The following is an 18170-nucleotide window of genomic DNA, read 5'->3' as shown; positions in this document are numbered from 1 at the left end:
GGTATTTTAATCAGTTTCTATCTACTACTTAGTAGTTTTAATTGATTTTACTCTTAACATAATGTATTCTTTATTGCGGATTGAGAATTACCATGCCTAAGGCTTATATATAAAATATTTATATATAAAATAAAAAACTCTTTTTTCGTTGGAACTTAAACATATGCACGATTAAATCATTATTTTCGTCTGCATATTTACATTCTCACCAACTATTAAATCAAAATATAATCATTTAAATATAAATAATAATATTAAATATTTTTTTTAAAGTACCTAACGTCTATTTATTTTCGAATTCCGTAACGTCCAGTTGTCCCGGTGCCAAATCGTCCTAGACCCTACTCATATGTATTTGTTTTCATGGAAATAAGACCACAATTTACAGATGGTGTTGGTTAGTTTTTAAAATTCAATTAAACCCTGCGAAACCAATCCATAATAAATAATAGTCAAAAAAATACTCGTATATCTATAAAATATCTAAAATTAGGCAATTAAGTTATACATAATTTTGGATATTTTATAAATAGAATAATATTTTGTATCTATTATAGTTTGGTTTAGGCAGGGGTTAATAAATTTAAAAAAATGAACCAACAATATGTGTAATAATATGTATGTTTAATCCAACGAAAACAAATACTTAAGTATGAATGAAAAAGTGTGCACAATTTTGTCATATCGCCCATAATATACCAAATCTATTATGGTTTGGTTAGGCAGGGTTTAATTGATTTTTAGTACGTACGACGACTAATAAAGTAATAAAGTTAAATGTGCATTATTTATGGCGGATCTTAACAGCCTACTTCCACCCTTTGCTACGGATGACTGTGGATCGCAGCGTTACATCACTATCTAACTACTTTCGCAGCTGTCATTCTGTTTTGATCTATGCATGGCATTTTGACATTACATCGACTCGACATTTTATGCATCTCGGCCCTAAATAATCAATACGTAGTACCTATACAGTTGTTCCTCGTTTCTTTTATATTAAAAAAAATAGATACTCTTTGATAGATTTGTTTTGGTTTTAATAATCAATTTGTTCATTTCACAAATTTATAGGATGGAAGAATATTATCTATAATAAATTTTGCTCGATATAAAGTTATAGTCTTAATTGAAATATTATATTATGGTTTTATTCATTTCCTTTCGCCAGGTGCAACCTTCTATCTTTCATAGGTCCTGGGAGTCAGTGAAGTTTGTCTCCGTGCATAATCTCTAATGTAATTCCGACCCATTTTTCCCTTCAGGGTGTTTTTCAACTATCGTACTATTTGAAGTTTTGGCGATAGCTGTAAAGCCAAATATTTTTTAATTAAAAAAAACATCCATGTGGTTATTTCATCGTAATCGATAATCGACCAAAAATATTTTTTTATCACGTTTTAAGTGAATTTCAATGACATTATTAATGGACAACGCACTCAATACAGTAGCTAGCAAGTAAGTTCGCGCATAGCGACATTCGCACATGTATAGGTAGACGTCACGCAATTTCCATTATGTGATATCACGCATGGGGAATTTATAGCAATATCACCTTTATTGTAATGGCGTTAGAACAGAGTTTCCAGTGTCAATGTTCATTTGAGCGAACCCGTTCGAACCGAACCATTCGGCAGACCCGACAAAAAGCTTCGGGAATTTATAGCAATATCGCCTTTATTGTAATGGCGTTAGAACAGATTATGCTATTGGGCAGACCTGACAAAAAAGTGAGTGTCATTTTTTTTTCCAGATGCTTCGTCCATATTAATGTCATTGGTGAATTTAGAATAAATTAAATGATTTGTCTCTGTTGTATATTACGCAATATCCTCTTTTTGTGAAGTTGTTACAAGATTTCTATCAAAAAGCATCTATTTATACCGTTAAGTTTACCATCTTCCAAGATGGCTGCCTTACAGCATGGCGAGTATTGATTTTAGATACGTTATTACTAGCAATATGCATAATTTTACATTTTCTATATTATACAAAGCTTCCTTTATAAGGCAGTAGCGAAGGGTGGAGGTAGGCTGTTATGATCTGCCATAAATAGTGCACATTAGTAGCACTCGTGGTTCGTTGATTCCTTAAATGTATATATGGAAATAAAATCATTATTTTGATACTGACCTCTCTCACAGGCAAACGGTCTCTCCAGAATGCATTCTAGATCTATAAAGACTGGATGGTCGTGGAAACCTCTTTCGATCGCCACACAATTTGCTCCGTTCCTCGGCGGGGTTATCTGAGTCCTATTTAACCACTAGGAAAAAAAACAAACCCAATTAGTTTCATCATAACACTGAAGAATAACTCTTGAGATGAATACTTTACCTACCAGAGGCACCTGGCGGATAAATACGAAGCTTGCAATTTTTAGTATTCTTTGTTGTGGATGATAATTGAATAAACATTTCAAAACGTTTAAATTTAAGGGGAATATAGAAGACAGAACACGATAAAACAGAACATGAATAAATGTAATATGATTTAACATTGCATGAAGAAACAGCGGTGACAAAATAGAACATGACTAGCTAGCATAACTCATGGGTGACTAGATACAGCGAAATAATGAGTTTAAGGCGAAGTCTTCACTGAGCCTTTTTTAAAGAGGCACCTAGCGGAAAAATACGAAGCTTGCAATTTGAGACATTTTTTTGATAATTTATTACCAAAATTCTCTCACGGACCAGTGACGTCCTGTGGGGGTAGGCAGATTGGCCGTCGCTTGGTGGCGGCAGTTACTCGAAGGGCGGCAAATCGAGGAGAATCATTAGGTTTATATAAAAATAGGTACTTATCTAAACTTAGTAATAACGGAAATATCTTTCCATTAAAAGAGTCACTGGTTGGAAAGAAAATGTATTGATTACCTACCATAAAAGGTTTAACAGACCTGAATTTTTTATCGGATTCGCGATGTCTAGTTTACTTCCGTTGTTTTGTACGTCACATCTTTGATGATTAGCAATGCCACGTGCATATTTGCGAATTATATTTGAATTATAGGTACATGTACTGACCAAATTAATTTATCCAAATATTTTTGCCAGTCATTCGCGAGTTTTGAAAGTTGTCAGGTGTATATTTAAATGTATTTATCTAAAACCGTGGACACGCAATATTGTCTATTGAAGTATGGCATTTAAATTAGATTTAGTGGTACCTAAATATTTTGTTAGTAATGTATCCATACAACACATTTCTTAGATATTGCAGTCATGAAAGCATGATAAAAAATACTGTATAAAAATGGGGCGGCATTTTGGCGCTGCTTAGGGGCGGTATTTTGCCTAGGGACGTCACTGTCACGGACCACCGGTTGGGGACCGCTGGTTTAGGATACCTAGTTAGATAAGGATTTTTACCAGTGGATATGCTTGGTTTGGCGGGTCGTGGATAGTTGCTGGAGGGACCCAAATGTCGCTATTTAAACGTCGAAGGGGGATGCCAGACGGCACCCATTTATAGCCGTTTGGATTCCTCATGTCGTCTCTCTTAGCCCCTACCCACACGTGTTCCAGAACTGTAAAAATGCAATATTTGATTTTATTAAGGGTCCACATTCCCAACGTAGGTCAAAATGGAGTTTTATGGTATTTTCAAAGCATTATCCTTAACGTTCCTTAAACGTTGTAGATAATCTATTTATATAATTTTGAAGCCTTATTATCCTTTATATTTATTTTAAACATTTGATTACTGCATAAAGTATTTTTATTACATAAAATAGTATTCTTTCAAACCTCTTGATCTAATGTTTTAGAATATAGTCATATTTCAGTACATCCATCTGATATTGAGATTTTTTAGATTTATTGATTTTTAAACGCATTTATAAAACCATAAGTAAAATTAATGTTAAAAATATATAGTGAAATATGTACGATAAAAAATTATATTTTATAATCTCTGTGATCCCAAATTTGACAAGAATTCGGCATTTTATTATTCAAAAAAATGGGCACGATTAACACATTTGAAGATAATTCTAAATATACTGATTATATGTAAGCTATGTCTTTGATCATTCAAATGTGATAAACATCCTACAAATACTGATTGTTTTATAATAGTTATTGACCTAAGAATATGGTAGTATTTATTTAAAATACGTCATTTATTATTATCGTATTAGCATTTAACAGTGGTTAAGCTACAACATACGGCCGTAGCCATAAATTGGTGGCTACGTGCCAGGTGACCTAGCCATATCCTAGCGAACGGACGCATACTATACTATCGCAATGGCCACACTGCACGGTTCGCGCCTCGCTATGTGATTATTAGTCACCTCGCGAGTCTCCCAGCGAACAAACGTGTTGGTTATTTTTATTGTGCCACCAAGTGATTTTGCAAGATGGCGGATGTTTCCTCAGTATGACAAACGTCAAACACCGTATATTTTGAGGTTATGAATAGTGACGCATGGGATGGATTGACATTATGCACCCAACAAGTTCGAATTTGAGACTTTCGAAATTTTAAACTTAAATACTCTGTGAAAAGTAGCTTTCTGGTTAGTTTTAGTTACAAATAATTGAAAAATGATGCATGTCACATCCTTTGGGAACGTCCTAAAATGTGTAAGGAAAGGCGAAAAGCTGCTCAAGTCAGCTAAACCAGCTGTTGGACTCATCGGACCATCCGACCTGGTCGCCGTAAAGGCCAATTTTCTTGCATTTAGAAAATATGCGGCGTCATATTGCCAACATACAGATCTCTTTGCGTTGCGTGATACTTCAGCCATTCAGTCCCATAAATACCATCTTCGTGGTGTAGGGATACCTACTCTTTTGCATTTTTACATTTTTGATTTTCGGTCCATGTTAGTTGCTTCTGCTTCAATGGTTTTCTTTAGTCCAATGCGAAACGAATAAAATTATTATGCATCTTCTCTCGAATATCTCTGATTAATATAATATTAATAATCTTAACTATTTTAATCAATTGTTCTTACATAAATCTGTTTCCGAAAGCATTTCTGCAAAAAATGCGGCCTTCTCCATCGTATCAATGACCGCCAAAGTTCCGTTCATCCCCCTAAAATACGTTAAAAAATACATTTTATCATATTATATTAATTAGATCAAGAGAATCTGGAAGTCTCCAGTAGGCATAATCGGGATCCATCGTATTTCACACTGAAGACTATAATATTTTACTCCAAGCTTCAATATCAGAACAGAAAATTCTTGGTATACGTGACTGTGAAATCAATACTGCCCTCATAAGGAAAAAGGCAGATTTTGACAAAAATCACAAATTGAGATAGTGTACAGATAACGCTCAACGTCAAATTCTGAATCATTTGACTTAAAGTCAAAAGCGGTATAAAATTTATTTCAGTATAATATTCGACATATTGTTTTTAATTTTTTTTCACAAAAACGGTAGTTATTCTAAACAAAAAGACATTATAACGAGTTTCATAAGTAAAAACACAGCATCGATTGAAAATATACTGGTTTTTGCTTATACCATAATATTATATCAAATGATTCATCGACATTATTTAAAAATTTGTTAAGAAAAGTTGAAAAAACGGTAATGTCTCATTATCTCAAAATGTGACTTTGGCAAATAGCTGCCTTTTTGCTTATGAGGGCAGAATATCTATGTACATAGTTTTATAAAGGAAAAGGGACGTAACCCTCAATTTTTCAAATTAAATCTTTTTTGACAATAACATTGTACAATACTAAACACACGTAATGTCCAAAGGATGCAAAGCGTCGATGACATTGAGCTACTTTACAAGCTACAAGCCGGCGAATTTAAAATCTGCTTGTAAAATCGCCCAGTGTCATCATCGAACTAACTAACAAGCAGATTGTAAACAATCTACCGAGAAAAATTGAAACCCGGGCTACTTTAGTCGATACTTGCTGGCGTGTGAGCCGATCTCCGTCTGCGCAGTAGAGCGATGGTGGCAAACCTGCCAGCTAACTACTCAATACGTCCTGTCAAATAGTATCGAAAATGTCGGTTTCAACAGCTTGCTAGCTTGTTAGCTTCTGAGCAAGTGGAAAGTTTTGTGTGTCATCATTAAAATCCCACTAGCTGACTCGCCCGTTTTTAAACTCGCCGACGAGCATCTTGTAAAGTCGCTCAATGTCATCGACGCATAAGGTGCTAATGCCGATTTATTATCTAAATTTAGTTGGCATTTTTTTTTTAAAACAAAGAAGGAAGTGAAGCTGGAAAAACGACTTAAACATAATTTTTCTTGGTTTTTCTTTAATTAACTCAATAATTAATATTATCGCATCTATTCTATATACAAGACTGCTTTTGGCCGCTACGGAAGCTATCTAGGGTAGGTTTGTATCGAAGTATTAGCACTTATTGTAACAATTACAATAAATTATCCATATAAACAGTCAAAATTGTCTATTTCGCTCTAAAATTTACCACAATCAAAAGAGGTGCTGTTAAATCATAGCACTTATTGTAATTGTTACAATCAGTGCTAATACTTCGATACAACCCTACCCTAGATCACTGCCATAGCGGCCGAAAGCAGTCTTGTGTATAGAATAGATGCGCAGATTAGGCACATAAAAACCAAATATTATTAATTATCATGAACTTCACGGTTATTATTGTATATTTTGTATTATTTTAACTTTGACCGAAAACTAGAATAAAAACGTTTTTGTGCTTCCTGTAAAAATTGATTTTTGTGGATTACGTCCCTTTTCCTTTCTACGGTCGATATGTAGATGTAAATTTTGGAACCTGGTGAAGTAACAGAAAAGGCTTTTATTTATGCAATCCAAAATAAAATTGTCAATAGTACTCAAGGTTAAAACCAAAATTTTAGCGACGCATTAGAAAATGTGTTGTCACAAATCTAATTGATGTTTTCCGACAATAAAAATCCATTAGGAAATAGCATAAATCACAGAACTGATTAATAAATAGAATTCAGATAGAATTCAAATACACTACATTTTGAAGCAGGATTTTGAATGGGTGAGTGTCCTACGAAAATGTAACACATATTATAGGCGTGCAATAGTGTGTGTTGCAACCTTCAAACCGAGAACAGTTGTCAGAAAGGACAAGCTTAGAATGACGTTTAAACCACAAAATAGTTTTGGTATATTTTGGGCGATCCGACAAAATTGTGCACACTTTTTCATTCACACTTATTTGTTTTCGTTGAATTAGAAATACACATTACACATGTTGTTGGTTATTTTTTTTAAATTCACTAAACCCTGCCTAACCAAACTATAATAGAAAAAACATTATTCTATCTATAAAATATATTAAATGATGTATGATTTATTGACATAATTTTAGATATTCAGAGTATTTTTTGACAATTATATCTATTATGGTTTGGTTTACGAATGGTTTAATTGAATTTTAAAAACTAACCAACATCATCTCTAAATTTATTGTAGTCTCAGAGCCGTTTCAGATGGGACACCGGTGTCGCACTCGTATATAATATAGGTGGCCTTTGTATTATGTTTATGAACGCCCCAGAGCTAATGAGTCAACGCATAATTTCGCGTTATAAATTAGAACATAAAACTGGCTGGGGTAATAAAAAATAGTGTATCGGCGGCTTGAGAATGTAGCGGCCGACGGAAAAGTGTACCTGGCACGACACACGAGTGTCCACCGTCTGTACGCTCCCATTTAGTTATGTGTAAATGCGGAATCTCAGCGACGCCGGTTGCTCAACAAAAAAGGCGACACTCGTGTGTCCCGCCTGAAAGCTCCCTTAGTTCAGTGAAAACTAATACTTATGACTAATAAAATTGAGTGTGCACTATTTATGGCGGATCTTAACAGTCTACCTCCACCCTTCGCCACTGATAGGTATACTACATATTATAGTAGATTTACCTTGGAAATAATCCTTATAATTCGATAATCAGGAATTAGGTTACTTACTTGCAAATGTGCATGGCCTCGTCCCACTTTGCCCTGACGCTATTCACAATGAGTTCCTTATCCAAGTAAAGGAATTTTTCCATATTTCTGGTCTTCTCGATTGGAACTGACAACAAAAAGATTCTTTTGCATTAAGAGGGAGTGTAGTGCTACTGGAATCACATCCAGTGATGGAATTACGAAACATTTTACACAATTATTTACATTAAATAATACTATTTTGATAAAAAAATACACAATATTACGACTAACATAGTACTTAAATATTTTTGTCATAAAATTTTACTATAAAAATATCTATAGGTATTTTAAGCTCTTTCGAAGGTATAGGAAAGATTTTTTAAAGACTTAATATTCACAGTTTTAGTCCATTTTGTTAAATTCGTAAACTCATCTTGTACTTATACAACAATTTTTATTCCTTGGAAGGCCTGAACAAAAAAGACCCATTAATGATAATGAGAAAGCATTCGGCACGCTTATATCTCCGCAATATGCGTTAGTGTAAGATAGAATTTCTACGGCTGAATTAAATATTTTTTGTACACGCCGCCAGTAAAAAATATTGATTTGAATGACTAGTCATTTAAAAACTGCGAGCACATGTTTGAACTGAAATTTATTGTTTTTGTGTTAAATATAAAGTTAGTGGTAATTATTTTTATTTAATTTTGTAGAAAACTATGTTGTGTTTAATTTAGTAGCCGTACTGAGAAGCAACATGATGGTATAACGTTTTATAGTTAAGTTAATAATAATAAAATTGAGGTTTTACTGTGCGTTATCCGCATGAAACATGGATTCATTTTGCCGAAAAATACCCACTCTCTTTATATTATTACTCTGAGGTTGGAACCGTTTTTTATTTAGGTAAATATCTAATTTAGCTTGAATATGATTTAACAGTTTTATTTATATAAAATTTATCTTTTAATTGTAAATTATATAAAATTTAATGTTTCATAATAATAATTATGTCACTAGATGTCCTTAGTAATACCATAGAAGTTCTCCACGTCGTTTTATTCTATATTATTCCATAATATGTATACAATTATTATTAGTAATGGTCTCCCGCAATGGCCTGTCGGTTAGAAACCCGGCTATGGCAAATTCACTTGTTACTGTTTATTCGATGTGTGTGTTGGACGCAGAGTATGGACCTTATATTTTGAGCAAATGGCTAACATCCATTTCTCGTAAAACAAATCTGTTACGAAATCTTTTCGTGAGAGTAACAATGTGTCACAAAGATACATAAGCCCGATCTCACATTGAAATCGTCTCGACTGGGCCATACATAAAAATTGGGTACAATTTTGCAAACTATCATCAGTGCGCACAGGCGATGCCATGCTGGAGCTAAGACTTCACGCGACTAGCCAAAAATGAATTAAAAAGCAGATTATGCTCATGCGTCGATGCGACATTTTGCTTTTATTCCTGCACCCCATGCTGAGTGAAATTAATTGTTATAAGCGACAAACAGACTTTTTTTTCTACCAAAAATGTTGCATCGGTGCTGTTTGCATGTGTTTTGTGAATTCCAACAAAATCACATCGCCAAATTCGACGTGTCGCAGTCGTCGAGACGAGTTTGTATGTGCGATCTGACTAACGGATTCGATCGTCCATTTATTGCTTTTTGCGCGCTCTTTCCTGTCATGAATGCCATCGTTAATCTGTCGCCAGATTCAACAGTGTGTATCTTGATCATGGCCCCCACAAGGGGGAGGTGGCTGACAGGGTTCTAGGTTGAGGGCCCGGACTTAGGGAGAGCCCAGTGTGGCAAGTCGAGCAGTGAAGTGAGATATGCACCGTGTCCGGAAATTTGTACGTATGCAGTTCGCCGTATCACACGTCACCGTGAAATGTTGTATCGGAAATATATGGTCGTATAGTAAAGACCACCCAACCTCTATGGGTCGTTTATAATTCGGTCGATATAATTCATGTCTAAATAAAACACGGTTCTTGTCGGTTTCCAGCGGCAAACAAATTTTGAAAATAGCCGATGTACTGGATTATTGTTAGGTTAGGTTAGGTTTTTATCCTTGAATTCATGAATTTTGCCAAACTCGACTATAAAAATTGAATTTATGTTCATTTTGAATCTAATAAAATTGTAGACCGTAGATATAGTACACGGTTATCTCTTTCCGATAGAAAGCTCACGGCGAACTGTGCTGCGGTGAAATGTTGTATGTACAATTTACATGCGACCGATATGCACACACCACGAATTTGCTCTAATAGACTTGGGGACTAATACACTTGAAGAATATTAACATTTAAAAATATCTGGCTGTGTGATGCAAATTGATGTGATATCATGAGTGTTATAATCAAATGACAATAATTGACGTGTAGAGTTTTATTTTATAATTATTTTTAGTGTATTTCCAGACTAACGAAAATTACTATTTTAATATAGATAGAAATAGAATATAGAAAATAAATAAAAACGAAAATATAACAGAAAAAAATACTTTTAATAACAAATAACTACATTAGATATAAACTGAATTTGAATGAAGTTTGATTTATACCCATGTGTAAGTTGCCGATTCAATTTATTTTTTCACATAAATTAATAAAAATGAGAAAGATTGGAAAAAAACAATGGTTCGCACTATTAACAAAGTAATTCCACCATGATCTCATACGTTTTATGGCAGTTTCGTATTTGGCTGACTAATTAGGTAGCGGAAAGGCCATAAGTACACCATGATTTGTTTTACTATTTTAAATCTCGCTAACCCATTCATTAAGTCTTTACTATCAGAAACAGCAATCTCATATTAAATTCACATTATTATTTATATTACAATATTATTTACTCCATTAAACTTCTATATTTCCAAGATTGAACGTATACAATATTAACAATAAATGTCTTAAATGGTATACGGGATCAGAATTTTGGCTCGGGATTGGATTCCCTATACATTACCCTTTATAATTTGATTAATTACATTTTTTTAAAAACGAAACAGCTTTAGAAAAATATAAATCAAATCATAATTTTTGAAAACACTTCTGAGAAAATATATTACAATCTTTTTGAAAAAGGTAACCACCCGCTGGAATCGAACCCGCATCTCTCGGGTTTTGCGCCCACGCACATATACCACTATGCCAAAGATACCATATTTAAGTACGAAAAATTTTAACTAAATAATGACTTTTATAATGCTCTCTAAATTGAGCTAATGTTGGCTATCGGTTTAGTATTTTAAATCAAAGTACGTATTACTTTAATTACTAACCGACGTCACGGATTACTCCAAGATATTTTAGTGTTGTAGTGTCAGGGTGTCTTACTTTTTTCAAAAAGATTTTTTCTATTGGTTATAATATATTTTCTCAGAAGTATTTTCGAAAATTATGTATGTTCAATAATTAGAATGTTACATTCTTAAATCTTGTGAATTATTCGTTGAATAAATAAGTAATTAATTATAAATCAAATCGTAAAAATGTAATCATATTATGAGAAGTGTAATTGGAAAGAATTTTGGTCGACGAATGTTTCTGAAACCGTTTAAAATATGTGAATTTGGATTTTACAACGTTTTTATTAGCTCGTATTCTTATTTGTCCGGTACAAATCTTGCAATCGATTTTTAATTAACTTACTGACTAGCTAGACATTCGAAACTTTTAGTATATATCAGAACACGATGCCAATGCATTTTTTTAATACTTTTAGCCATCTTTAAGTAGAATTGAATTCATTTTCAGTTAAATCTGTTTTGTATGAAAAGTTATTTCGGAAGAAATCCGTAATCCAATCAACTATTATTGGTTGCTAGGTGGTCTGGGGTCTTAGCAACTAAATTATTAATATATACGTGGATTATTATGAAAATCAAAATGACATTTCGGTATTATTTTTATGAAATACAATTATTTTTGATCGTTTAAGCTAGCAAGTCAAGTTTATATGATTCAACAGAAAAGTTCTTTTTATCTTGTAATTATTTGTCATTGGTTCCAAAATCTGATTTGGGTATAGATCGCCTAACTGAGAGGTTTATTAATATATTTTTTTTTACGAGAGTTAGTCGCTTGCTCGATTTATTAGGTCCGAACACACATGTAATTTGTCCATATCCGGGATTCGAATACGAGACCCACGAGATTTGCGTTGTTTGTATAAATAACATTATAATATCAAATCTGCAATGGTTATAGTAAGATTACATTAAAAAAAATTATATTATATAATTATTCTTCTAATAATTGGTATTTGTTCAAGGTTTTGACAGTAAACAACATTAATTTGAAAAATTAACACGTAATTCGAATTATATTCGAACGTAATTCGTAAATTGGCTTCACACTTACCCAAATATTCAGAGTCCGCTCTGATTAGATTGGGCAGTATGGTCACTACCGCAACCACCAGATAGGTGACCACCATCTTGGAGATCATGTTGAGGTCTGCTGTGGATTCCAACACCTCAGTGCTCACCAGTATAACAATTCTTTCTTATCTGCGTAATTTATAAATGTTACCAATGTTTCTAATGTTTTATTACATGTTTGATAAACTTTTATATTTTACCGTAAACCAGGCATTTGTTATATGCTACAACGATAACACTGTTAACAAAATATTATTACTAATTATATTCTTCATTATTTAATGTTTTGTCAACATTTTTTTTTTAAACTTAGAATTTACATTTTTTATACAACTTATTACCTAAACATTTCGTTGAAAATATCGCTCGTGTTATTAATAATCCACGTAATGATTTTGAAGGACGCACCAATTTTTTAACACCTTTGTTGATTATCTGATAATTTTTTTTTTAAAAAATAAATATAAAATACACTGTGAATTAATTACTTATTTACATAATCAAGTCACGGCCCAGCATACGGCAAGCACAAGGTCACACCACGTCTCGCGTCTCCTGCCATGTGAGATCGCTTTTGTAGTATCGCTGCAGGGCGAGGGAGGGTCATCCATGGTCACTATTCATAACCAATTCAAATATATTTTTGACACATGAATACGTGTATTAATTAAGGCTCTAAGTACCAAAAAGTAGTATTGCCTGTAGATACAAAATACCGAGTCATTGCAGTAAAATTTCATGAAGCAGACCTTTTGAAAAATGTGGTTTTACAGTGTGAAGCAATCACGGCAGCTTCTATAATTTTAGGTATTAGGAAGTCGCAAGTGTCAACACATCATCGTCAGCCATTTTATATTGAATGAAGTTGACCACTGTAGTGCTATTTACACCATTATAAATAAAACAGGCCAATGGACTTACAACGTCAACAGGTTTAAATATTTTGCTGTATTTTTTTGACTTGCTTGAGGCACTTAGACCATAGCTAAAGTTATTGGCGTTAGTATGTAGAACACTTTTCTTTAAAAATGTCAGTTTTTTTGTTTTTGGTACTTAGAGCCTTAATTAATACACGTATTCACATTAGAATTAGTGTTTTATGAAGGTCGAAAATGAAGAATTTGGGGTCTTTGCGAGCTTACCCTAGGCTAGGGGTCGGCAGTTTGTTAAGTGAGAAGAGCCAAATTTCAAGGAAACAGGATAACAAAGGTACAAGAGAGCCCCATATATATAATATACATAAATTATGTAGGTATATGAATATGGATTTTAGGGGGAAAAAGTTCAAGATTTTTGAAGTTATACTTCTTTAGGTGCGTTTGGAAAATCAGACCAGAGTGTACTTTTGGCGTGTGACATGTAACACATAATTTATTTTTTCGATTCGAACCACGATTGTTCGGTTATCAGCCGAACGCACCGCATTTACGCCACAGTATGATAACAATCGTGACGATTATACAGTATAATATTATTACAGTTTATTCCGTTACCTAGGCAGCGAATTTATTATTATATGTACGAATAATTGTTCCGTTGCCTAGGAAACGAATTTATTATTGTCGGCCATTTGCAATTCCTTAAGTAAACACACGATTAAACGTCAGAGTGACATTTGGTACTTTTAAAATAAAAACAACGAGAAACCATTATATAATTTAGTAATATAAGTTAAAGTGTATAGAAATAAACCAACGGCGTTCCAATAAGCGGTTCTTTTTCTTGAGTGTGTAATTTAACAAGATAATTAAGAGCTTGTCGAAAAATCTAGTTTATCACAAGTTTTGTTTTTGGTTTGTTACGCCAAAGAAGTATAACTTCTAACGCGCGTACATAAGTACACACACCCATATTTTTTTATTAAAAAAATTAATTAGAATGGCGTCCATGCATCGCTTTTGATAGCTTTACTGTATATGGCAAATAGTTACTTATTTTTTATTGAATATATGATTGTAATTTTTCATCCGTTATTCTGCTTCTAAGTTTATTTCTTATTTGGTTCATAGATGAGATTGTTTGTTCGCATATATAATATGTAAAATTTCTTTTATTTTGTTAACTGTCAATTCATGGTGGAACTGCATTGTATTGTTATTTTTATTTAATAAAACGCATTTTTTTTTGTAGTTCTTATTCCACTTTTAATCAATAGATTAGGACCGGTTTCGTCCGCCTCAGAGGGACATTTTCAACATTTGAACAACAGTTTCAATTTCAACAGTTGAAAATGTCCCTCTGAGGCGGACGAAACCGGTCCTAATAAGTACTACAAAAAAAATACGTTTTATTAAATAAAAACAACAATATAATATGTAGAGCCAGAGATTGTGAGATTACCAAAAGCTAGTTTTTTTAACGCGTCATATTATGTTTCTGGCAAACTATTCCATGTATCAATTATATTGTTGTTTCTATTTTAGACAGTTGTTTTATAACTGTCCACTTGTGCTGAGAAATCAAATTGGCTGGTCAGATCTGTGAATTTGTTGCTCCGCAGTTCCTTGCTTTTAAAATCTGTTAACTGCATCTGGAGTGAACCAGCATATATTATGTTCAACGGTTTCAAGTTAAGTTCATTGACATTTATTTTGAGAGGACGTACGATAAAAGCTGGTGTAGTCTTATTTGCTCTGAGCTGGTGAAAACGTTCACCAAAACTGTTCTTCATTTTTCTTAATACACTGCTGAAATAAATTGCATCAAAACAAGTGCTTCTTTCGTGACGATACACGTAGCACGTGTGAGCACGCAGATAAAGAATATGACTACAGTCATTGCCCACTGAAGAAGGAAGCCAATACATTAGACGACTGGACCTACTTTTCGCCCCTCCCGTTGACTTGGCATTGCCTATAGAGTGCTCATACTGACGTGTCTGTCGTGTTCACTTGTCGGAGTATAATTAGTTTCAGATTATTTTACCGTATCTTGGAGACCTTGGAGTTCACCTGATTTAGTGGTTCTGTGTTATTAATAATTGGAAGTGACGATCAAAGTAAGTAAACTTCTTCTGTGTATAATAATATCATAATACACTAGGACGTTTGTCAATGTGACAGTCGATTCTAAGCGACAATAACTAATAACTTATTTATACTCTTCAGTCATTATAGAATACCACTCTGCTTGCGAGTACGTTATCAATAAATAGTATGGCAGTGGACCACTGGTTCCTTGTGCAAAAAGTTATGCTCAGGCTTTATTAATCTAAAGATGGCGGTGCTAGCGTAAATAGTGGTAGAGAGTATGCCGTACGAGTCTAAGTTTGTGCGGCGGCTCTATCTCAAAAACTCTGAGATGAGGTGAAATTGGAGTTTATGTCTGAAGAACGGCAAACGTCTATGCAAAGAGCCGCTTCTGCCGACCCCTGGCCTAGGCCTTCGATAATCTGTTGACTTTGTAGGAAAAACGTATATGTCATTATGACACATTTTCTTTTCTTATCTTAGAAATTAACATTTAATGACCACATAAAATATATTAATACCATAAAAGAATATTGTTGTAAATATCGTCGTATTAAAATTGAGAATAAAGAAGTCATGTTTGGTACATCAGCGCACCTATTTAATACACAAAACTGCTATCGGCGGCTATCGAGGGTAGTTTTTCATATTTTTGTAGTGATAATTTTTACAATAAGTGAGTTGTAATTGTTTCAATAAGTGTTATGTTTTAACAGCACCTCTCTTGGTCGCGCTAACTTTAAGAGCGAGATAGACAGTTTTGACTGGGGGTAGCCAACTTGGTCCCTACCGCCCAATAGTGGGCGTTCCAGCTTTCATGATGGGCGGTAGAGGTTTTAAAAACATTTTCATTGTGTTATTGTCATCTATAAAAGATGATGTAACTCCAGAGGATATTGACAGATTCAGTAGCCACCTTAACGACAGTTAGGTAGCTTTATAAATTTTATAAAGAAAAGTTACTTTCCTAATTTATAAATCACCATTGCTGTGGAACCGGTGGGCGGTTAGAAAATTGTACTACTAACAGAGATAAAAAGTAGGCGGTAAGTATAAAAAGGTTGACTACCCCTGGTTTAGACGGCTAACTTATTGCAACAATTACAATACCTCAATACGAAAACATGATAAACTACCAACTTATGATAACCGCCGATAGCGGCTGATAGCAGTCTTGTGTATATAATATATGCGCAGATGTCTATTATAGTTATAGATAGCACTTCTTGTAGTTTACCAGTTATAATTAACTACCTAATTTTGTATTCAACGAATAATTCTCAAGATTTAAGAATGTAACATTCTTTTTATTGAATCTACATTATTTTGAAAACGAGACGTCGTTTAGTAATTAAAGTAATTACTTCATACCCACTTTGATTTTAAATACTTACAAAAGCCGCTCGCCAATATTAACTCAATTTGGAAAACGCTTCAGAGAGTATTGTAAGAGCCATTAGTTAAACCTTGTGGAAATTAGATAGGATACATATAGTGGTCAATGTGCGTGGGCGCGAAACCCGAGACACTCAGGTTCGATTCCTGCTGGGTGTCAAAAGATTTTTTTTATTGGCTCTATATTATTTTCTCAAGTGTTTTCAAGATTATGTATGTCAGCAGTCAATGTCTATGTCACATTGTCACAATTGTTACAATGTCACATTGACTGCTGACTAGATAGTTACTTTTTAATTACCAAATTTATTTAGCATGCTAATTATATCGAATGGCTATCTAATCATTACGCGCTAGATGCGTATTTAGCGTCCAATTAGCGTACCATTATAGATAAAAAAATATATTGTATTCGTAAAAATTTTCAATGGAGTTTGTAATTGTCTCGTAATTTCGCACTTGCTAGGACCGGCTCTGGGCAAGATAGGTACACTGCATCGACCTCAATACCTCTTTCAAAAATATTATTCTCCCTTCTGGATATGTGGCCAAAGAACTGCAGACCTCTAAGGGGATAATATATTTTTGAGAGTCGAATACTGAATAAAATTTTGAGAATATAATAGATATGTAGGTACCTGTAATAAACACGATTACAACGTAATATAATGTTTACTCACAAATGAAAACATTAATGTATTTTAAAAAAGTGCCCAGTTAAACCATTATTTTGTCTTAATACCTACTTCCAGTGGCGCACCCAGGGGGGGGGGGCAGGGGGCCTTGCCCCCCCCCCCCAAATATGAAAATCATCAGAATGATTTTACACATTGAAATCGAAAGCCAATAAACTATACCTTGGGCTTAGACAAAAAACAACACGGCAAAAAATGATTTGTAATTCTCCATCACCCTTTTTAGTAAAATTTCTTAGATTTTAATTTCTAACACAAAAATTTCGAAACACTGATGTCAGGTTTTTTTAGAAACCCGTTCCCTAATGAAATTCTCGGTGTCCACCTGAATTCTGGAGTGGTATAGGTGATGGCTGGGGAGGGTTGACAGGGCTCTAGCCTGGGGGCCCGGGCTGTGGGGGGCCGGCGTGTCGGGTTGACCAGATAAGTGAGATAAACACACATCATAAATTATCTTTAATAGTAAAAAAAGTCGCCTGCGGCGCTATTACACTTCATGACTATGAACATTTTAAATTATATAATTGTCCAATATATTTTCAGATTATTATGTGTCAATACTCGACAGCTCCATTATTAAAGTAGATGTATTGAAAATCGCCAATAATTCAGTATATAAGTACCCTCAATTTGAACTAAAACACAATTTGAAAAACGTTTTGTAGTGTTTCACACTGTCTTTATCTTGTATCTAAGCGGTGGATAGGGGGCCCGTCAAATACCCTAGCCCAGCGGTCGGCAAACTCATTAGTCAATAGAGCCAAATATCAACAGTAGAACGATTGAGATTTCTTTTGAGAGCCAAATTTCTTAAACTGAAA

The 18170-nt window shown here is 33.9% G+C and overlaps 1 protein-coding gene across 1 annotated transcript in view; it reads right to left on the bottom strand.

Annotated features, from left to right (window-relative positions):
* The window catches only part of LOC147074807 (uncharacterized), a 38127-nt gene extending 25712 nt beyond the window's left edge, over positions 1-12415 (bottom strand). Inside the window, exons 1-5 of the mRNA XM_085943249.1 lie at positions 12271-12415; positions 7921-8026; positions 4967-5049; positions 3375-3532; positions 2134-2266 (exon numbers count right to left, since the gene is read on the bottom strand). Of these exons, the coding sequence (XP_085799375.1) occupies positions 2134-2266; positions 3375-3532; positions 4967-5049; positions 7921-8026; positions 12271-12358 (568 nt within the window). The 5' untranslated portion in view covers positions 12359-12415. The remainder of the gene's footprint in view (positions 1-2133; positions 2267-3374; positions 3533-4966; positions 5050-7920; positions 8027-12270) is intronic.
* Positions 12416-18170: the final 5755 nt, after the last annotated feature.

Source organism: Rhyacophila brunnea, unplaced genomic scaffold (genome assembly GCF_057557595.1).
Source record: "Rhyacophila brunnea isolate RB1 unplaced genomic scaffold, BYU_Rbru_1.0 scaffold_15, whole genome shotgun sequence".
Classification (NCBI taxonomy): Eukaryota; Metazoa; Arthropoda; class Insecta; order Trichoptera; family Rhyacophilidae; genus Rhyacophila; species Rhyacophila brunnea.
This window is presented reverse-complemented; position numbering and strand designations above follow the sequence as displayed.